We start from the raw sequence: 19,956 nt of genomic DNA, 5'->3' as shown, positions 1-19,956 counted from the left end.
TCCCATCATGATTTTTGTTGCAATTCTAACTCTCTTTTTTTTTTTTTTTGGATTCGTTTATAAGATTGTTTTTTTAATTATTATGTATATATTTTCATAATGTATGCATTTATATATATTTGTAAATATAAAAAATACCAAGGGTTTTTAACAATTATTTTTATATTTAAATACAAAATTCCATATAATTATTTAATTTTTTTTTTCTATAAAATCATTTTTTAAAAACAATCATCTACTCGTAGCTATTTTAACTTATATAACATAATCAATATTGAATGTTCTTTTTATTTATATATAATATTACTATTTTAACTATACTTAAATTCATTATTATAATTGTGTTAATACAATAATAATTTAAATTATGATATTCGTTGAATAAAATATTATACACTGATCATCATTGGTTTATAATACGTATATAAAATAGCGAATTCTATATTATTAACGATATCTAAATTTATAATATTTAAATTAAGTATAAAAAATTTAATAATTAAACAATCATAGATAATTTTTAAATCAAATTTTAATTCACTATTTAAGAAAAATAAATTATATTATTTAAAATAAAAATATGCATATATAAGATGTGAATATCATCCATATCATTTTATTTATAAATGACAAAAATAATATTTGATAATTATCTGAACTTTAGTCATACTTAATTAATAACATATGATATAACACAGTTTTATCGAACAAAATAATTATCTTTTAATTAATTTCATATAATTATCTGTTTATATAAATTTAAATTTAAATTGTCCAAAGGAGTTTAACAAATATAAATTTATTAAAAGATAAATAATTAATAATTAAGTAAATAAAATAACTAAAAATTTATAAAATCACACAAATAATAACAAAAAAGATCTAAAATAGTAAGGAATTAAAGGATTTTTTTTTAAATATAGATTATGAGGTGGGGTCTTCAAAACTAAAAACGTTATCCCAATTGGTAATTCCCTGGGAGTTAGAAGCCTTAAACGATGCCGTTTCCAGAAGTACGTAAAAAAATCAGAAGAGGTTGGTGAAAAAATGGGAGCGCGAGAAAGAGAAAAGAGAAGAAACGGAATCCTCCGTTCCGACTAGTTCCCCAAATAAAGAATTGATGGCCATAGGGCCCTTTCAATTCACAATCTCTTCCTCTCGCCATAGCAGCAAGCTCCTATCCCTCTTCGTCTTCTTCTCTTTTTCATCCACAAAGGCGGCACCGAAGCAACCGCTTCCATTTCATTCCTCTCCTCGGATTGCGTCTCTTCAAATCCTGCGTGGAATAAGCTCTAGCGCATCGATTCATCACAGGCAGTTGCGGCAGCAGCAGCAGCAACAGAGTCAGAGACAAAACCGTCCGACACAGTTGGCTGCAACGCCCGAAACACTGGCGCAGAAGATCGGCAAATCGGTTAGGCGCCCTGGCGCGCCCTCCAAGGCTAGGGTTTACTCCGATATCAACGTCGTCAGGCCCAAGGAATACTGGGACTATGAGTCCCTCACTGTTCAATGGGGGTAATTTCTCGCTCTCTTCTTTCTGTCGCTTTTAAGTTTTTCCCCTTTTATTGATTGTTTTTATCCATTTGTTTGGTTGGCAAGAAAATGCAAAAAAGCTTAGGGGACTTCACAGTTAGAGTTATTTTGTTTGGTATTGAGGATATCGGGGGTAGAGTTGAAGATTGTGGACTTTAATCGAATATTGCTTGTCTCATTGTTTATTATTCTAGGCTAAGATTACTGTTATGGCTTGGTTGAGGGGCTTTTTTCTTTTTTTCTTTTATTTTCTTTTGGGTGGGGGGAGGACTGAATATCCTTAAACCTTCAAAGAAAGAATGCGTCGTTTCCCTTTTGAGTTCCAGCATTTCATTCTTATTTAGTATGATTTACTGGACTCGGAGTTTGTTGGGTTAGTAGTTATACTTCAGCTCATTTCTGCATGACCCTTTTGTTTTCAGACTTTTGATGGATCACCGGTGATTCAAACTCGAAGTTCTTCAATTTCTTCATGTTTTATTATCAAATGAATGAATGATAACAAGGTTGTTTCTATGATGATACAGGGAGCAGGATGATTATGAGGTGGTGCGGAAGGTTGGGAGGGGGAAGTACAGTGAGGTGTTTGAGGGTGTACATTGCACGGGCAATGAGAAATGTATCATCAAGATCCTCAAACCTGTGAAGAAGAAGAAGGTGAGTCATGCACCAGTACTCTGTCTCTTTGATATCCAGCATTTCATTCTTATTTATTTTGATTTATTGGATTTGGAGTTCGTTAGCTTGTTCTTGGAATGTGCACGTCAAGTGGCACATTGTTTGGTATGGTTGATTCCCCCATGTTTGACCAGTGATCCTTGATTGCTGATTTTGTAGGATTTTCTTTCTTGACACATGTTCTTGGGCTACTGCATTGCTTGTCTATATAGTTTGTACATGGAGAAAGAGGATATATCAAGCCTTAGAGCATGTTATAACTGACTTTTGAGAACTTAAATTTTTTCTTGTAAGAAAAGTGCTCTTTGTTAAGGAAGATGAAGTGAGGGGAGAGCACTATTATTATTTTTTTTTGAGAAGAAAACTTGAGTATTTTGAAGAGCATAAACGAGGTGCAACTTACATAAAAAATAGTTATATATCTTACAAGATATCTACTAGACCCCTCAGATTCTTGCTAGAATGTAGCGGTTAGTTAGCTCCTTATCGAAAAACTTAGGATATGGAGTCAAGAATCTTTAAATCTATCCAAAAAATAGATTCTAACCCCTTGACTGCTCTCTTATTCCTCTTTTTTTTTTTTTTTAATGACTCAAAAGATAGCCAAAAAGATAGCTCATAAAGATTGCTTATCATTTTGAGTGCCTTTTATGTCCACAACTCATTTCTCATAATAACAACAGCCCAACTTAGACCCATAGGGTTAGAAGCCAAGGACCAAATTAATGAACATACATACATTAAAAGGGTATGATTGCATGTTTTTGCATCATTTTACACAAATGGCAACCACTTAGCAGGTTTCTTCCCTCTTGATTAGCTTGTCCATACTTAGGATACACAACAAAGCAGCTTGTCCAGCTTGAAAGATGAGCCACTTTCAGTTTCCGAATTAGCCTCGAGAGGAACCTTTCACTAAGTCTCTCTCTCTCTCTTAGTCAAGTGTAAATACTATGACTTTGTAGAAAAAAGTCCCTGAGAGTTGAGGTTCCATATAGGTTCATTTTTGGACCCTCTGAAACCACCACTTGAAAAAAGGAATTAAGAAGGTTTGTGAGGTCATTAATCTCCAAGTCATTCAAATTCTTTGTTAATTTAACTGTCCAAACCCCTGTCTTGCCGTAGGTCTTGAGTCTATGAAATAATCCTTAACTAAAATTTTCTTTGAGCAGTAGCAAAAATGGAAGGAAACTGCAAGGAAAGAGGCCCATTTTTTAACCAACCATCCCTTACCCTCTTCCTTCGATCCCACTCTCCATTTTATGCTGTTCTAAAAAGCCTCTTTATCTGTGCTAGTTTTCTTTTGCGATCCAACTCTATATGGTCTCTTGGGGCCGTTTATATACCAAACAAAGTTGTCTAAGCCAAATTTGGCTACAATCACCTTCCTCCATGGACTATCCCTTTCCCTCATAAACCTCCAAAACTGCTTTCTTTGAAGAGTTGTATTGAATTCTTCTGAGAATCTCACACCCAATCCCTAGAAGCGGTTGTTTCACCACCTCAACCATTAAGTGGTATCTTATTTCATCCTAATCACCCCAAGGGACTTATGTTGGATTGCCACAACCTCTTAACCACATTAACTGAAATCATGGGCAAAGACAACTAAATGGGGATATTAGCTATGGCACTTTTAATAAGAGTCAATTTATCACCTTTAGAGAGTAAGCTGCCCGTCCAACTTTCCAAACGAGACTCAACATTGCTCATCACTAGATCCCATGACGAGGTATTCTTGAATTTCGCACCAAGAAGCAATCCAAAATATTTAATTAAAAGGCTCTAAATTCTACATCTCAAAATAGTTGCCAAATTGCTTGCTTCCCTATTTACACCAAAGTTGACTTGCTCAAATTTTGCCATATTAATATTCAAACCTGAAACTATTTAAGAACATAACAAAACATACATGATATTCATAAAATCTTTATGGTTTAGCTCATAAATAGGTGAGTGTCATTAACAAAAAATAAGTATGTCACCTTCACCTCTTTCCAGCTATTTTCACCTTCAAGCTTCTGAAAAGCTTCAGGTCCTTGGCTTTGGTGTGCAATTTATTACAAGTCTCCATGACTTATGATGAATAACAAAGTGGAGAACTTACGGGGTCCTGATTGATATGGTGATAGACTTATAAAGATTTGTAGATGGTTTAGGTAAGCTCTTAGGGTGGTTGATATCGGGCCAAATGTAGAAAACAAAGAAGAGGGTTTCTTAAAAGTGTCGGACATTTGTTGTTCTTTGGGCAGGACTGGTGCTGTCGCACTAAGCGGCTGTGACATTAAAGTGACATTACATTTTGTTAGAGGGTGAAGGAGGTGAATATGCAACAATGTAGAGGAGGTTTTTAGTGGTGGAAAATAAATCTTTTGTTGTTTGTAAAGGAAGGCATGCTAAAGGAGTTCGACTAAGCGAGGACAATTAGGGCTATTGAATATCAATCTCCTACAACAAGGAGGACAAGCAATGGTTGTTGGAGGCTTTGAAGTACTTTTATTGGTCAAAGGGAGGCGGTTATGGGGGAGAAGCAGGAAGGGGAGACAAACGCACTTTGTAGGTGGCGTTAGGGCACAAAAGGAGGGTTCGATTCTTGGTGCTTTTAAAGGAGGAGAGAGGTGGTTCGCCAACTTTGTGCCAAAAGGAAGAGGGGCAGTGGGATGGTGGAGCATGATGGTGGCGGTGGTGGACGTAGTTGGATGAAAATGGGAGCTGATGAACAAGGGTGTGCAGCTGACTTGCGAGCAGGTGAGTGAGGGCAGATCGAGTGTGGACAAGGTGCACGAGCTTCCATGGCTCTATTGCTCGAGTTGTTGGATGGAGCTTAGGATACAGGTTGAAGAGGTGAAGAAGAAAAGTTTTGTGGAGGTGGTCTGCGGATTTGCAAAGGAGAACGATTGGGTGAGGAAGATAGGACCTAGATGGAACACGAGTCGGAGGAATTTTTAAATTCAAGCACATGGTGACCAAAACGACAGGAGAAAGATGCATATGTAGATGGGCCAAAACGACGGAAGAGGTGTCTGTTTAGAGTAGCCCAAAAGTGTGTAGGCCAGTATGGATAGGCCTAGACGAATGGTTGTTGGAGGCTTGGGGATCAAAAGAGGTATGGGTTTCAGAATACGACTAGGCCCTTTGTGGATAGGCTTGGATGAAGATTAATTGGAGGACTGGGATTTAGAAGAGGCCTGTGGGCTAGTCAAAGGTTCGGGCCCGATGAGTTGATAAATTAAAAGGGCCCACGGAAACCTCACAAGATGGTCAGGAGGCCGAGCTAGGGCTCGAAAACATTCAGACTTGTGAATCGACAACCCATGACGCAAGCAACATGCAAGAGTGGTGAAAGTCGAGGATCTAAGCATTGGATGACGGTGATCATGTCAGAGATGGTTACAAAGGAAGCCGGGTAGGTCGAGGGGACGTTTATTAAAGGTTGAGGGGTTCACACGAATAACATTGTAGTAGATTGTATTGGGGACGGGGAGAAGCTGAGGAACAGAGAGGGGAGTTCAATCCAAAGGAAGGGGAAGAAGAGGAGCACAATTAGCCATGGTGCCAATGGGGAAAGTCAACCGGGAAGAAGAGCTGGAGGGTGGAGAAGGAAGCTGGGTCAGAGTGGGGAAAATTGGGCAAGGGTGGAGAATGAGGAGACAATTGGGGAGCTTATAGAGAAAGAAACTTCCAATTGGATAATTCAAAATAATTAGAAATTTAGTTGAATACTGGATGTGTCATTCGACAGGTTAAGGGATCGGGCCATAGACCTCTTTATGGAAATCAAGCGGAAGAGAGGAGAAGACGGGATGTGAAAGATAAATGTCGAAGCAGAAAAATAGATAGGACGTTGAGGGTTATAAGGAACTATGAAGATTGCAATCCAACATAAAATATGATGTAGGGAGATGGGGAGAGAAAGGGGGGGCACTGAAGCAAATAATTAAAACATGATAGAAAGGATCATTCCATCGAATATGAGGAGCATCAATGATCATAAGAAGAGACAAGTGATCAAGGATTGTATGAGTAGGTGGAGGTTGGATATTATTTGTTTGCAGGAGACAAAAAATGTAAAACATTCAAGATAAGATCATTCGTAGTCTCTGGAAAGCCAAGGAAGTGGATTGGAAGGGATTTCCTCGCTATAGGTACGACATGTGAGATCTTGATTATGTGGAAGGAAGATAGAGTCAGATGCGTGGAGTACATTATGGGTGAATGCTCAATTTCTTGTTTGTTCAAGAATAGGAAGGGTAGTGAATGTTGGGTGGAGAGATTAGAATTAATAGATCTACCTCTAAGGGGAGGAAAGTAGACATGGTCCAATAAGATGCAAATTCAGTGTGCTCTCGTATTGATAGATTTCTAGTGTTTACCTCATGGCATCTTTAAATTGCAGGTGTCAGAAGCATTTGCAGAGGATAATCTTTTATTATTTTCCTATTAGCCTGGAGTTTGATGGGATCAAGTGGGGTTTGTACTCTTTCAAATTTGAAGACGGATGGTTGAGTGTGAATGACTTTTGTGAAAAGATAGAGGAGTGGTGGAAGAGTAATGAGATTAATGGAAAGACTAGCTTTAGAATGGTGCGAAAGTTAACGGCGATTAAATTTGTGACAAAGAAGTGGTGCAAAGAGAAAGATCAGAAACAAAGCATTGATACGCAGACATTGTTTCATGATATAATAGCTATAAGGGAATGGAAGCTGAGGAGGACTTGTCGCCTGAAGATATTGCTAGAAAGGAAGAGTTAAAAATAGATTGGCGATCAGATTGCAGAGGGAAGAAGTAGATTGGAGGCAAGAGATGGATCAAAGAAGGGTGTCACAACACAAGATTCTTTCATTGTATGGCAAATCAGAGTAGGAGATGCAATTATGTGGAGACTACGAACATTGAGGAAAGGGAGGTGCAGGGCAATGAGGATTTGAGACGAGGAGTCAAGGAGTACTTCAAAAATCTGTATTATGAAAAATTTGATTCGAGACCTAAACTCGATGGTATCAGTTTCAGCATGTTGGATGAGATGAGCTGGGACTTTATTGAAAAGGAATTTTCTAAGGAGAAAGTTTATGAGAGTCTTATGGAATGCAATAAGGATAAAGCTTTCAGCCTAGATGGTTTTAATATGGGGTTCTAGTAGAAATTTTTGGTACGTGAACAAAGACGATATTTTGGAACTGTTCAAGGAACCTCCTGAGACGTGTGCATTTGTGAAGATCTCAATTCCACATTTTTGGTCCTTATTGGTAAGGTGGAGGGGCCAACAAGCATTGAGGAATACTAGCCTATAATTTTGATGAGTTGTGTTTATAAACTTATAGGGAAGGTTCTTGTAAGAAGAATGATTAAAGTCTTGAACAAAGTGGTTGGGGAGAATCAAAATGGGTTTGTGGAAGGAAGCCAAATCACGAATACGTTGTTGATTGCTAATGAGGTGGTAGGTGAATTATTACATAAGAAGAGAGATGAGGTTTTATGCAAATTGGATATGGAGAAGTCGAATGATCACGTGAATTGGGGTTTCATTGATCACATGTTGGCTAGAATAAATTTTGGAATTACATGGTGACAGTGGATCAATGCTTGCATTACTACGATATCTTTTGCAATTATGGTAAATGGTGGTCCATTGCTTTTCTTTAAAGCATCAAGAGGCATTAGGCGAGGAGATCCTTCATAATTGTAATGGACGCACTAAACAAGTTGTTACTATGAGATAGGGAGTTGGGTTTGTTTAGAGGGCTCAAGATAGGAGAAAGAGAGGCGACATAGGAAATAACACACTTATTTTTTGCAGATGACACCTTGTTATTTTGTCAACCAAATGAGAGGTTGCTACTAAATCTTAGATGCATTCTATTATGCTTTCAAGCTGTGTCTAGCTTCAACATCAATTTCATGAAGTTTGAGATGGTTAGATTAGGGAGTGGGAGCAATATTAGAAGACTAGCAAGGATTTTGGGATGTAAAATTGTGAATCTTCCAATCATGTATTTGGGTAAGCTGTTGGGTGCTAACGATACAGATGTGAAGACCTGGGATTCTGTTGTTGCCAGATTTGAGAGAAGACTTGCAAGGTGGAAGATAAATTTACTCTCCAAAAGTGATTGCTTAACACTCATCAAACGTATACTGGCCAATCTTCCCATATACTATATGTCTCTTCTATCTATTCTAAAAAGTTTTGCCAAGAAGCTGGAGTTGTTCCTATAGGATGATTTGATGGAGAAAAAGAAATATCATTTGGTGGCTTGGGACACAATTAAAAGACCACTAAATCAGTGCGATTTAAGAGTGAGATCTACCTTTGAGATGAAACAAGCTCTTCAAGGAAATGGATATGGTGATTTTTGAAGGAAATTGACATTTTGTGGAGAGTTATGGAGGCGAAGTTTGACAAATGGACATATGGGAGGTATTCAAGAGCATCGCTGAGGCCATATGGGACAGGGTTGTGGAAGAGGATCTACATAAAGGAGACTTTTACGAGTGCCTTAAATGGCGGTTGTGAGGTGGGGAAAGAGTTTTTGGTAAGATATTTGGATGGATGGAGGAGGGGCTATGAGAGAGCGAGGTTCTCACAGATTTTTGCTACAGCACGACATTATGACATTTTTGTCAGAGAGATGTTCACCGAAGGAGCAGGTAGGAGAGAGTGGCACGTTGAAGTATTTTGTAATTTTATTGACTAGGAGATAAACAAATATGAATAGTTGCTAAGAGCATTGACTTCAATTTCACTTTGTGAGAATCGAGACCTACCTATATGGACTTCCATTGTTATGGGGCAATTCACTGTTGGGACCTTTTACAAATTCTTGACCAAGAAAGAGCCAAACAAAGGAAGCTTCCCGTTTAGACAAATATGGAGACTTAACACACCTCCAAGAATAGTATTTTTCACTTGGGAAGCAATTTGTTGGAGCGTTTTGACTATTGATAAGCTTATGATAAGAGGGAAGATTATGAAAAAGTGGTGTTGTTTATGTAAGAGAGCGGAGGAAACATGTGATTACATCCTCTTTTAGTCTCCCATTGCATACAACTTATAATCTACAACTTTTGGGATTCTAGGGTACAATTGGGTCATGGCGGGCATAGTCAAAGAAGAAATTTGGGCATTGAAGGGAATAATGAGATGGAAAAAGTATTTGGAGCTCATTCTACTAGCTATTTTTTAGATTGTCTCGAAGGAAAGTAATAAGAGAGTTTTTGAGGAAGTGAATGAGAGTATTGATAAAATTAGATGGAGATGGTTTCAGTCCCTTAGAGTATTGATAATGAAACAAAATTTGTATTCCATAGAGAACCTAGGTGAACTAATTGGTATGCTAACCGATATATAAATTCATTTTGTACATGGGTTTTGCACCCCCTTGGTGCATGTAATTAGTACTTATCATACTTTTTTTGTCAAAAAAATAACAAAAAAGACAAGGGGTTATCATGCCTTAGGCCCTGGAGGCCTTGAAGAAAGACAAAGGGTCACCATTAACCAAAGTTGCAAATGATGAGGTAGAGATGCAAGTCGTGATCTATCTATGCCATTTTGTCTCTAAACCCATTCCCTCCAATATGTAAAACAGGAAACTCCATGCTACCTAATCATATGCCTCTTACATGTCCAACTTACATAAAACCCTGTTATCAACAACCTTGTTCACTATTAAGGCAACATCAAGGATTTTTCTTCCACCCACAAAAGTATGTTGACACTCGTCCGCCATGTTACTCACCGCCTTTGCCATTCTCCTTGCTAGTACATTTGCAACAAGTTCATAAAACCCCTTCCACCAAACTGATTGGTATAAAATATTTGATGTTAGATGTCCTTTTTACCTCTAAGATGAAAACCAAGAAAGTGGATTTCAGGCTTCTCAAAAAAGATCCAATTTCATGGAACTTGTCAAAAACAGCAACAAGGTCAGCTTTTAGGGTCCCTCAATTTTCCTGAAAGAAGTTCATGTTGAACCAATCAGATCTCGGGGCTTTGTTGCCCTTACAGCTCATAAGAATTTCATGAATTTCCTCTCCTGTAAAAGGTTGCTCTTGGTGTACATAGTACTGCTTACTCGACCTACTGAATTCGACACCATCCAGAGTAAGTCTCCATAATGCATCTCCAATGTATAACTCTTCATAGAAGGACTTGACACTCTCCATTTTTTATTTCCTTTAACCACATTACCATTAATCACCAACTCCTTAATCTACTTGCATCTTTTTTGCTGATTTGCCATGGTGTGGAAGAATTTTGTGGTCCTATCCCTTCCTTTATCCGCTTTGAGAGCACTATTTTCTGGACGAATGGATGCACAATCTGTAAGTGTTTCAGTTCCCTAATTTTATAGGGCAAATACTTTTGCTTGAGTTGTTTGTGGAAAATTTTCAATATTCGCCAGTGGAGCTTGGGCAATGGTGTGCTATTTAGCCATTATTCTTCCAACTGTAGGTAAGTGCAAGTCATCCATATGTATACTAAGAAATTACTGCTGAAGGATGTTCAGTATAAACTTGTATGTACAGCTGGATGACTTTGTGGTTTTTCTTGTATATTTAAGGGAAGCTTTTTTTTCTTTGGAATGAGTGCATTGACATGTACAGACAAGATAGGACATGATATGTGCATAGTCTTCATTTGCTTTTTACTTCTGCCTTTTATGTTTGAGAGACGTCTGATAAGATATTGTCTTCATGGCTCTTAGTGCATTTTTTTTGTTTCTGTTTCCTCAGTTCCTTAGGATTCTTATGGCCGACTTTATTTCTTGTGCTAAATGTAGATTAAAAGGGAGATCAAAATACTTCAGAACCTCTGTGGCGGACCAAATATTGTGAAGTTGCTGGATATTGTTAGGGATCAGCAGTCAAAGACACCAAGTCTGATATTTGAATATGTGAATAACACTGATTTTAAAGTGCTTTACCCGACACTTTCAGACTATGACATTCGATACTACATTTATGAACTCTTGAAGGTAAACAATTTTGTTTTCTCCAGCATGATGATAACAGGATGCGCATAAAGAATAGTTTAGAATGTATGCTGACAAAATATCAAAGTAAAATCGGCAATATATTTTGTGTTGTTACTTCAAACTTCTTTGTTTTTCTTTCCATTGGTTCTTTTATTAAACTCCCTTTTATCTATTTGAACCTTCTTTTGGGGTGGGGGGAGGAATTTATGGAGATTTCATTATTTTGATTACATTAGTATTTTCATAATCATTTGGAAATGAAATCTGATTTCTAAGTGCGTTGAAGGACCTAATCCCTCATAGGAAGCATGATTGTCTCCTCTGCTCAAAGAAATCAATGTTTTTTTGGTCGGGCATGGTTCTTGTTCATGTTTGGAAGATTCCCGTCTGTTTTAATCAATTTGATGTTTTCCCCTTGGGATCCGGAGACAATTGCAAATGTGTTTGAATTTCAGGGTGGATAAATGTAGTATCTATAGAGGTTTGTGAGTATCTATACTGGTAGGTGAATATACGCCATTTGTCACTTTTATTTCAGACTTTCATCAGTTACAACACTATCACAATCGCATTTTCAGTAATTAGAATTTTCTGTTATGTTTTGAGTTCAAAAGCAGCCACTTTTTTTAAAGCTAGCCTTGCACGGGGTAAATGTTTGTACAGGCATTGGATTATTGTCACTCACAAGGTATCATGCATAGAGATGTGAAACCACATAATGTAATGATTGATCATGAGCAACGAAAACTTCGTCTCATTGATTGGGGCCTGGCTGAATTCTATCATCCTGGGAAAGAATATAATGTTCGTGTTGCTTCAAGGTTGGCTTCTTTTTTGTTGAAAGTTCTTTTTCTTAACTTACTCTTCTAATTATTTAAGTGAGCCTTTTGTTTGCAATTTACTTGTTTGCCTTAAACATAGTAGAATACTATTACTGTTTCTGTCATCCCGTAACAAGAGGTATTGGAGATCTGGATTTGCGGGGAACTTAGATTTGTTCCATGAAGTGAAAATTAAATGTTCTATTCTGATAAAAGCTTAACTATTTTGGTGCTGCAGTCTCTTTTTGTGTCTGAATTTAGTTTATGATATTAGGATTACAATGTGGAATAGATTAGTTTTAAATTTCCTATATAGATTAAAAAGTATAATTCTTGTATATATAGAATTCCTGTATTATTCTAAGATTTCATTATTTTCAAGTGTTTAGTTTTTCTATTTTTATTAGTATTAATAATTTTAATTTAATCTTTTTTCAGAAAGTTTATTAGATCACTATAAATACCTTTCGTAATTTCACTTTTGAAAAATGGTGTAGAGATCCAAGAAAGAGTTCTTGTTTTTTTGAGAGGATATTAAATAAAGAGTTTCTGAGGATTTTCTCAATCTTTCTGGTTGTGTGATGCAGTTACTCTTAAGTGTCATGCTTACGAATTCTTAGGTCAAATATATAAGAAGCTCTAGGTGTGATACCTAGTTTTTATCTTCAAATGCTGAGGAGGTAAATTAAGGCTAGTTTTTCCAACGTCAGTTTAGTTTACTTATCACTTTTAAACAAACTGGTCTGTTATATTTGGTACAGAAGCTTTTCTATTAATTAATTTGGCTGTTATTTGCAGTAGAGCTTCATGCTTGAGGCAGTTCACATTTCATCATTGTGGTTTTAACAGTTAGAATTTGGGCATTGTAGGGATAGTATCTCTTTGGCTATTTTGCAAGAGATTTGGCTGCAAAATACTGATTTTGTTTTCTCTTTTTACTTCTTTTTAGGAGAATCTATTATCCTCCACTGATATACTTCCCTCTTTTCTCTTCCCAATTATACTTCTCTCTCTAAAAACAATTAAGAATTTAGAAATAGAGCTTCACTTATTGGTATCTTACCTAGTTGCAAGGAACTATTTCTTGTAATATAAGATGAACATTTAATAGCTTAAATTTGTTTTGCTTCAAGCCTTTGTATCACATGTTATCTATATCACTCTGCTATCTATATTTATGGTTTGCAGATACTTCAAAGGTCCTGAGCTTCTTGTTGATTTGCAAGACTATGATTATTCTTTAGATTTGTGGAGCCTTGGTTGCATGTTTGCTGGAATGGTGAGTATCTCAACCAAATTTATTTTAGTTCAGTAGGCCAAATATCGTTTCTTTCCAGAGATAGGCTTCCATACCTTGGAGCATGGGACTATACATCTGTTTCTCCTCCTGCACATTCATGATGTCTATGCAAGTGGTCCTGGACATGTATTTTAATAGGTTTCATAACTCTCAACCGATAAGTTGCCCCTGGACTATATGATTATCGATCTCTAGGAATTCACATGCACTTTTATGGACTTTCCCTGAGTGGTCTGCATGGACTATTTCCAAACTATTGTCATATATTTATGGGGTAGCGTGTGTTGGTGCACAATAGATGTTTGATCTTGATCTGCTTGCATATTCATCCATGGGTGACAGATGGTGAGGAGTATCAAAATTTGATATGTGATGCTTATTCTTGGGGCTTGTGATGTACAGATATTCCGCAAAGAGCCATTCTTCTATGGACATGACAATTACGATCAACTGGTTAAAATAGCCAAGGTATCGAGGAATTTAAGTTGTTTATGTAGCAAGTATCTGTTTCTGCCTAACACATAGCATGGAAAAGAATTCTTATTAATCCTTTTTGTCTAATTTTTTTTATGTATTTATGTGACGGTGTTTCCTGGTACACTATTACACATTCTCTCCTGCTCTAAAACGATCTCTCTTCTGGTTGGTGCATGAAATGAGAAACCACCAATCTAGTAAATCAAGAAATTATGTTTGTGTAGGTGAATGCACAAGTTTAGGGGTATACATTCTGACTTTTGAGAGTTGGAAGGTGGGGGAGGAGACACCTTCCAACTCGTAGATTTGTTCTTTTGGATAAGATGATAGAAAAGTTACAAGTTTGATGTTTCTCTGAAAAACAGGTCCTTGGGACAGATGAACTAAATGCTTATCTGAGCAAGTACCGAATAGAGTTGGACCCACATCTCGCCGCCCTTGTTGGCAGGTTAGTGTATGTTTTTGATTCAGTTGATTATACTATTAATGCATTTATCTGAACGTGATTGCCCTTTGTTCTCTACAGACATAGCAGAAAACCATGGTCAAAGTTCATTAATTCTGACAACCAGCACTTGGCAGTTCATGAGGTTAGAACCATTAACAATATGTGCTCCAAAATTGTGTCAAAATTTCCCGTCATTATGTTTATTTATTGTTATCCACCTTTCTTGAAGGCTGTTGACTTTCTTGACAAGTTGCTGCGGTATGATCACCAAGAAAGGCCAACTGCAACAGAAGCAATGGTAGATTCTAAATCTTTATGATCTCCTTAAGCCCTTCAATGCACAGCCTGTATTTCTGTTTGAAAAGTGTACTTGTGTTTGTTTTTGATACTGAAAGTTGAACGTCATCCCAAAAATAGACAAAAACTAAAAGTGGAAGTGTTTATACATAAAAATTGTAGTAGTTGAAAGCTGAAAACAATGTTTTGGAAATAATAATACAAACGTGATTAGGTTTGAGAATAATGAAGAATTTATTTTTATATTTCTTAGAAGACTTTTATTTATATATTTTTTTTATTACCGAAGATAAATACACCAGATATTAGATAAACCATGTGTATGCACATCTTTTGAAAATAATTTCTGTTGATTGCTGAAGGTGTATGCTTTTGTTTTCGTACACTATTCACTGTTATTTTACTGTATAAAGTCCTTTAAGCAGAACCATTTATGTTACAATTTTTATCAATCTACAATCACAAGATTGTCATGTACCGGATATTCAACTATAATTTAACATCTTTTAAGAAATCGAACTAAAACATACAGATTGTTCCTTTTGGAGGGACTGTTTGTTGTTTTTTTAAATAGTGAATCTAGTTGTAGTTATATTCAACTTCCATAATATTAATGCTATATTCTATTTATACATAAAATGCAAATCAATTTACAGAATATAACTTTAAGATATCTTTCATCTCTATATTTTTTTTTTTTTGTGTGGAGTAAAATAAAAAATGGTTTCTAAGATCGTATATCATGCAGGCCCATCCATATTTCTACCCAATTAGAAATGCAGAAAGCAGCAGAGCACGAGCTCAGTAATGGTGAAGTGCAGTATCTTCTTTCAAGGTAGTCAGTCAGTCACTAGGCAGAGCTTTCTACTGTACTCTTGACTGAAACTTGTTAATTTTTGTGTTTGGGTTTAATTTGTTTTTTTTTTTTTTTAATTTTTTTTGGATTCAACTCAGGTTTTATATTTTTCCGTGTGCTTATGATTTGTGAACTATCTTCGTATAGTTTCTGCCTGCCAGAAATAGTTGTCTGGCTTCTTCTTTTTTTTTTTCTTTTTGGTGGTCAAATGTGTAACAATCTAGACCTTCTCTTTTCTCCCTCAATTTGCTCCTGCCTTTTACATTGGAAATGATCAACAGGTGAACAGAGGATTCAAGGGAGTATATTCAAGAATTTGGATGATTTAAAAATAACAAGGCAAATTTTAAAGCAGTATTTGTGTTCAGATCGCCGTATTTTCCGTTGAACGAATTACCATTATTGTTATTATTACTATTATTATTATTATTATTTCGTTCGTATTGAAATGAGTTGGAACATGTATATTGGTCAATGCCATTTGAAATGGACTTGTTTTGGATAATTATAAGTACTTCTAATGTATACGTACATATATAAATCCTTTCTTTTAAGATGATTTTAAAGGCGCACTTACTCCCTGCATATATTTGGATAGTTTGGCAAATCACTCAGAGAAGATAATTGCGAGAATCAAACCCTAAATTACCCAAGAAAGAGAATTTATAAATATTTTAACAGTCAGATTATAGTTTTGTTTTTTTTTAAAAAAAAGATGAATTATATTTTTTTTTTAGTATCTTCATAAAAAAAAATATCTCACGTCAAAACAGATCTTGATGGTTACGAATTCCAATGGGATCATCCAATTTGGTAGAATTTAGAACATAGAATTTTAATTTTTACATAATTTCTTTTTGTTAATCTACTTAATTTCTTTAATCAATGAATTAAGCAAAATTAATTGAGTTTGTTCGTAAACCAAATAATAAATAACTCTTATCGTTTTGCCGATTTATGGTGAGGAAACAGCAAGAAAACGGGGGGGTCTGTCACCGTCATCTCATCTTGTTGTTGGGGTTTTTAAAGAGGCAAAATCGTCAAGAGCAACGGAACCCTAAATTTCATTCGCGAACGTATTAGTTGACAATAACTCACATGCAGACACACCGGCCATTGTTATCCGCTGCATCAGACATACGTCTCTACCCAACGGTTCCTTAACCCCCATCCCATCCCTATATATATCTACGTATATACATATATTTTTTACCAGATAATATGTAAAAGAAAAGAGATTGTTTCATTTCATCCATTTTAATGTAAGCCGTTTTTTGCTTGCTTTACATGGTTTCAAACTGTCAGTTAAATCTGGAGTCCTTCATCCATTCAAACATATATGTTGCTTATAAATGTATATATGTGTGTGTGTTTATTACATGCCATATTTTGTGATTCGGAGTTAATCACTTGAAAAATTTTCTCTCAGTGCTCTAGTTTTGCCCGTAGATATCTTATCTTTATTGAAGTCACATACACAATATTTTTTTTTACAATAATATATATATATATATATAATATGATTAAATATCAATTATTCTTTTAATTAGAATCTTATAATCAGAAGATAATTGATGACGGAAGGAATTATACTCTCCGTGATTTCAATTTAATTTGAAATCTTCAATTCAATAAATTAAATTTCTCCTCTCCTAGTCATTTCAAACATTAATACTTGCTCGACATAAACTAACTTTTTTTCCTTAATTAAAAAATATAATGTGAAACATAATGAACATTCTTAGAATTTTTCTATATTAGGCGAGGATATAAATATATTTACATGCCCTATTTCGTCCATTAATATTTTAATAATAACATTAATTTAATGACATTATTACAAGTTTTTTTATTTTTCAACTCGACAGAAAAAAGTTCTCTTCACTTTGAGGTCATATCGGAATATAGAGAGAGAGAGAGAGGCGGGAGAGTTGACCCATAAAGACACATTACTCCCAATATATATATATATATATATTGATAATTTATATTCATAGTTCTATTCACTATGCTTGAAAATTTAGATAATTTTTTAGTAAATATACTGATACTTCATAATTTAGACTACCCACTTGGTTTTTTTTTAAAAAAATAATAATTTAGAGACATTTTTATAATTTTTCCTTTTATCAAGTTGGTAAAGAAAAGTTCAGAGTGTTTTTAGGTCAAATTGAGAAAGTGGGTAGGAGGGTTGACCCATAAAAAGACAAAGATCCCCCATCTCCACCAAATTATGGAAAGGGGAAAAGACACTTGGCCTCTTCCCAATTCTCACTTGAGGGACAAGTGCCCTTAATGAGCTTTCTTTAATTAAATAGAAAGGGAAAACACATTTGGTCTCTTCCCATTTCTCATTTGAAGGACAAGTGCCCTTAATTAGCTTTCTTTCCTTTAATTAATTGGCCCGCCCTCGTGCCTCTCCTAACAATCCCTTCCCCCCTCCCCCAACTCAGCGCTTTACTATAATTTGTTCATTTAAAAATATTTAAATTAATATTTATATATATATTTTTTATATTTTAAAAAAATTTAAATAAAAATAAAAGTTTAAACTAAGTTTACCTTTGTTGGTAGGGTAACCCCTCCTAACTCTCCCACAAATCCACTCAACTCAAGGGATATGTCCCTGAGATTTTAAGGGTATACCTTTCAAAAATCCGAACCTGAACATCTCCGCGCAACTCAAGGCGGCGCGTGGGCAACCACGTGATCAACACGCAGAGTTAAAACCCACATGTAGTGATGTAAACTGTGGAACCCACGAAAGAGGCAAAATCAGGGGACGCGGCTAACCCACGCGCGCCGCTATTGGTCGGATAATAACCGGAGACAAAGTTAAGACATAAGAATCGTTAAAAGCTTTTTTAGTTAATTGCTTTCGAGACATTTGGGATATAATCCCGTGTAGAGGATCCACCAATAGGGGACCGTCCGCCTCATTTTTCACACATTTTATTTATTTATTTTTTTAAAAATAATTAGACAATTTTTAATAATAATTAAAAATATTTAACTTCATTATTAAGAAATAATGATAATAGTAATAATAATAATAATAATAACAACATAAAACGACAGCTCCAGGTTACACATCAACTTTATAGATCTCACGGGGCAAAAAGAGATTTGCATTTTTGGTTCCCTTCACGTTTAAACCTTTATATATGTATATGTATATGTAGAGAGAGAGAGAGAGGGTAGATTTAAATGCATGTGGAGGAAGATATTTACATGAGACCAATTATACCATATCAATCATGGATGACATGCATGTATGATGATGTATGGATGTGTATTATGATGGATGGGGTGAAAAATGATGATGATTGAGATGAGGGGTGATGTTGAAATTGATGGGACCTAAACGACAACGTACGTGGCAGGGCTTGTGGTTTTGGTCTTATCCTGGTTACACCCATGCTTTCCGATTCAGTATCGTTTTTGTCTTTTTATACCTCCACCGATGAACGTACAGAACTGGACAAATACTACGTACTAATACTACTGCCTACATGTCTTACCAAGGGCATTCTTGTACATTCACATTTTATTTTATTTTATTTTCGAAAAAATGAGATAAATAATCAAAATTAACAGTTGCCGTTTGTCCGTCGTCAGACATCATAATACCTCCAAAATTATTAATCTTCCTTTTTTTTTTTTTTTTAAAGCATAATAATTAACTAATTTTTACTCAATAATTATTCATTAGAGATTTTAATTTTAATTTTTTTTAAATAAATTATTAAATTTTGTTCTAAAATAAAAATTATTGTGAAATTTTTTGACTTTTTTTTAAAAAATAGAGACCAAAAACTGACATGGGTGTCTGAAACTTACTATATAACCCATTAACTCAATAAGGAGGAAAAGGACACGTAAGGACTGATCCTACATGCCAATTTGCAAAACAAAACGCTGCACTTCGGCAAAAGTCCCATCCTTGATAAGAAAAAAAAAAAAGATGTTGATAATTAAAATGATCTAAAAAATTGGACGGTTGTGATTTTGTCTTCACGCCAGCTTACTCACTAGTCAAATGCATGTTCCCCACGTGTCACCATTACATGATTATCAAATATGATTTCAATCACAATGTTATATCATCCGCACGCGTGTGCGCATATACATAAACTCATAATTTATTTTTGAAATTATTCATTGAAATACTGAAATTATCTAGCGAAATATTTTAATAAATAATGTGTTATAATATACTATTTATATATATATATATATATGCACATATGTGCATGCATGCATGTAGATATAGTGGAAGGATGAGAGATGGGTGATGGGGGCAGAAATGGCAGGTATCGATGAAGAGACAAAGGCAAATAAAGGGGGATAGGGGGGAGCCGTGGTGGCAGCCAAGTGTCGGAGACCAAAACCAAAACAAGAACAATTCTGCTAATCATCTTCTCCAACCACGTTCCATAGCAGACCTTATTTTTCATATAAATTAATTTTAACAGGCAGCTCTACCCTATCTCTGCCCTTTGTCTCCTATCTCTTCCCAAACTCTCCAACATTCAAAGCTGTAATCCTTAATTTTAAACTATTCCCAC

The 19,956-nt window shown here is 35.5% G+C and overlaps 1 protein-coding gene across 3 annotated transcripts; it reads left to right on the top strand.

Annotated features, from left to right (window-relative positions):
- The first annotated feature begins 1,023 nt into the window (after positions 1–1,023).
- Positions 1,024–15,742, top strand: LOC110822203 (casein kinase II subunit alpha-2-like). Of its 3 annotated transcripts, none has more exons than XM_022052228.2 (11): positions 1,024–1,518; positions 2,064–2,193; positions 10,995–11,189; positions 11,853–12,010; positions 13,199–13,289; positions 13,713–13,778; positions 14,153–14,235; positions 14,314–14,377; positions 14,465–14,533; positions 15,281–15,367; positions 15,670–15,742. In XM_022052228.2, exons 1-10 carry the CDS (start codon positions 1,121–1,123, stop codon positions 15,338–15,340), a joined length of 1,314 nt encoding a protein of 437 aa, XP_021907920.2. In that variant the 5' UTR covers positions 1,024–1,120; the 3' UTR covers positions 15,341–15,367; positions 15,670–15,742. The 3 variants fall into 3 exon arrangements, with proteins under 3 accessions (XP_021907920.2, XP_021907921.2, XP_021907919.2); XM_022052229.2 differs by lacking the exon at positions 15,670–15,742 and adding an exon at positions 15,487–15,659; XM_022052227.2 differs by lacking the exon at positions 15,670–15,742 and having other exon boundaries at positions 1,025–1,518; positions 15,281–15,659.
- Positions 15,743–19,956: the final 4,214 nt, after the last annotated feature.

The sequence above is a fragment of the Carica papaya genome, chromosome 4 (genome assembly GCF_054855325.1).
Source record: "Carica papaya isolate Zhongbai chromosome 4, ASM5485532v1, whole genome shotgun sequence".
Taxonomy (NCBI): Eukaryota; Viridiplantae; Streptophyta; class Magnoliopsida; order Brassicales; family Caricaceae; genus Carica; species Carica papaya.
Note: the sequence above shows the minus strand (reverse complement) of the source record. Positions and strands in the feature narration are given on the sequence as shown.

Bases quoted from the DNA above. Each gene is read 5' to 3' on its own strand.
- LOC110822203 (XM_022052228.2), top strand. From the start codon at position 1,121: ATGGCCATAGGGCCCTTTCAATTCACAATCTCTTCCTCTCGCCATAGC. The intron at 1,519-2,063 runs GTAATTTCTCGC...ATGATGATACAG, and splicing joins TCCCTCACTGTTCAATGGGG to GGAGCAGGATGATTATGAGG. The intron at 13,779-14,152 runs GTATCGAGGAAT...TCTGAAAAACAG, and splicing joins AACTGGTTAAAATAGCCAAG to GTCCTTGGGACAGATGAACT.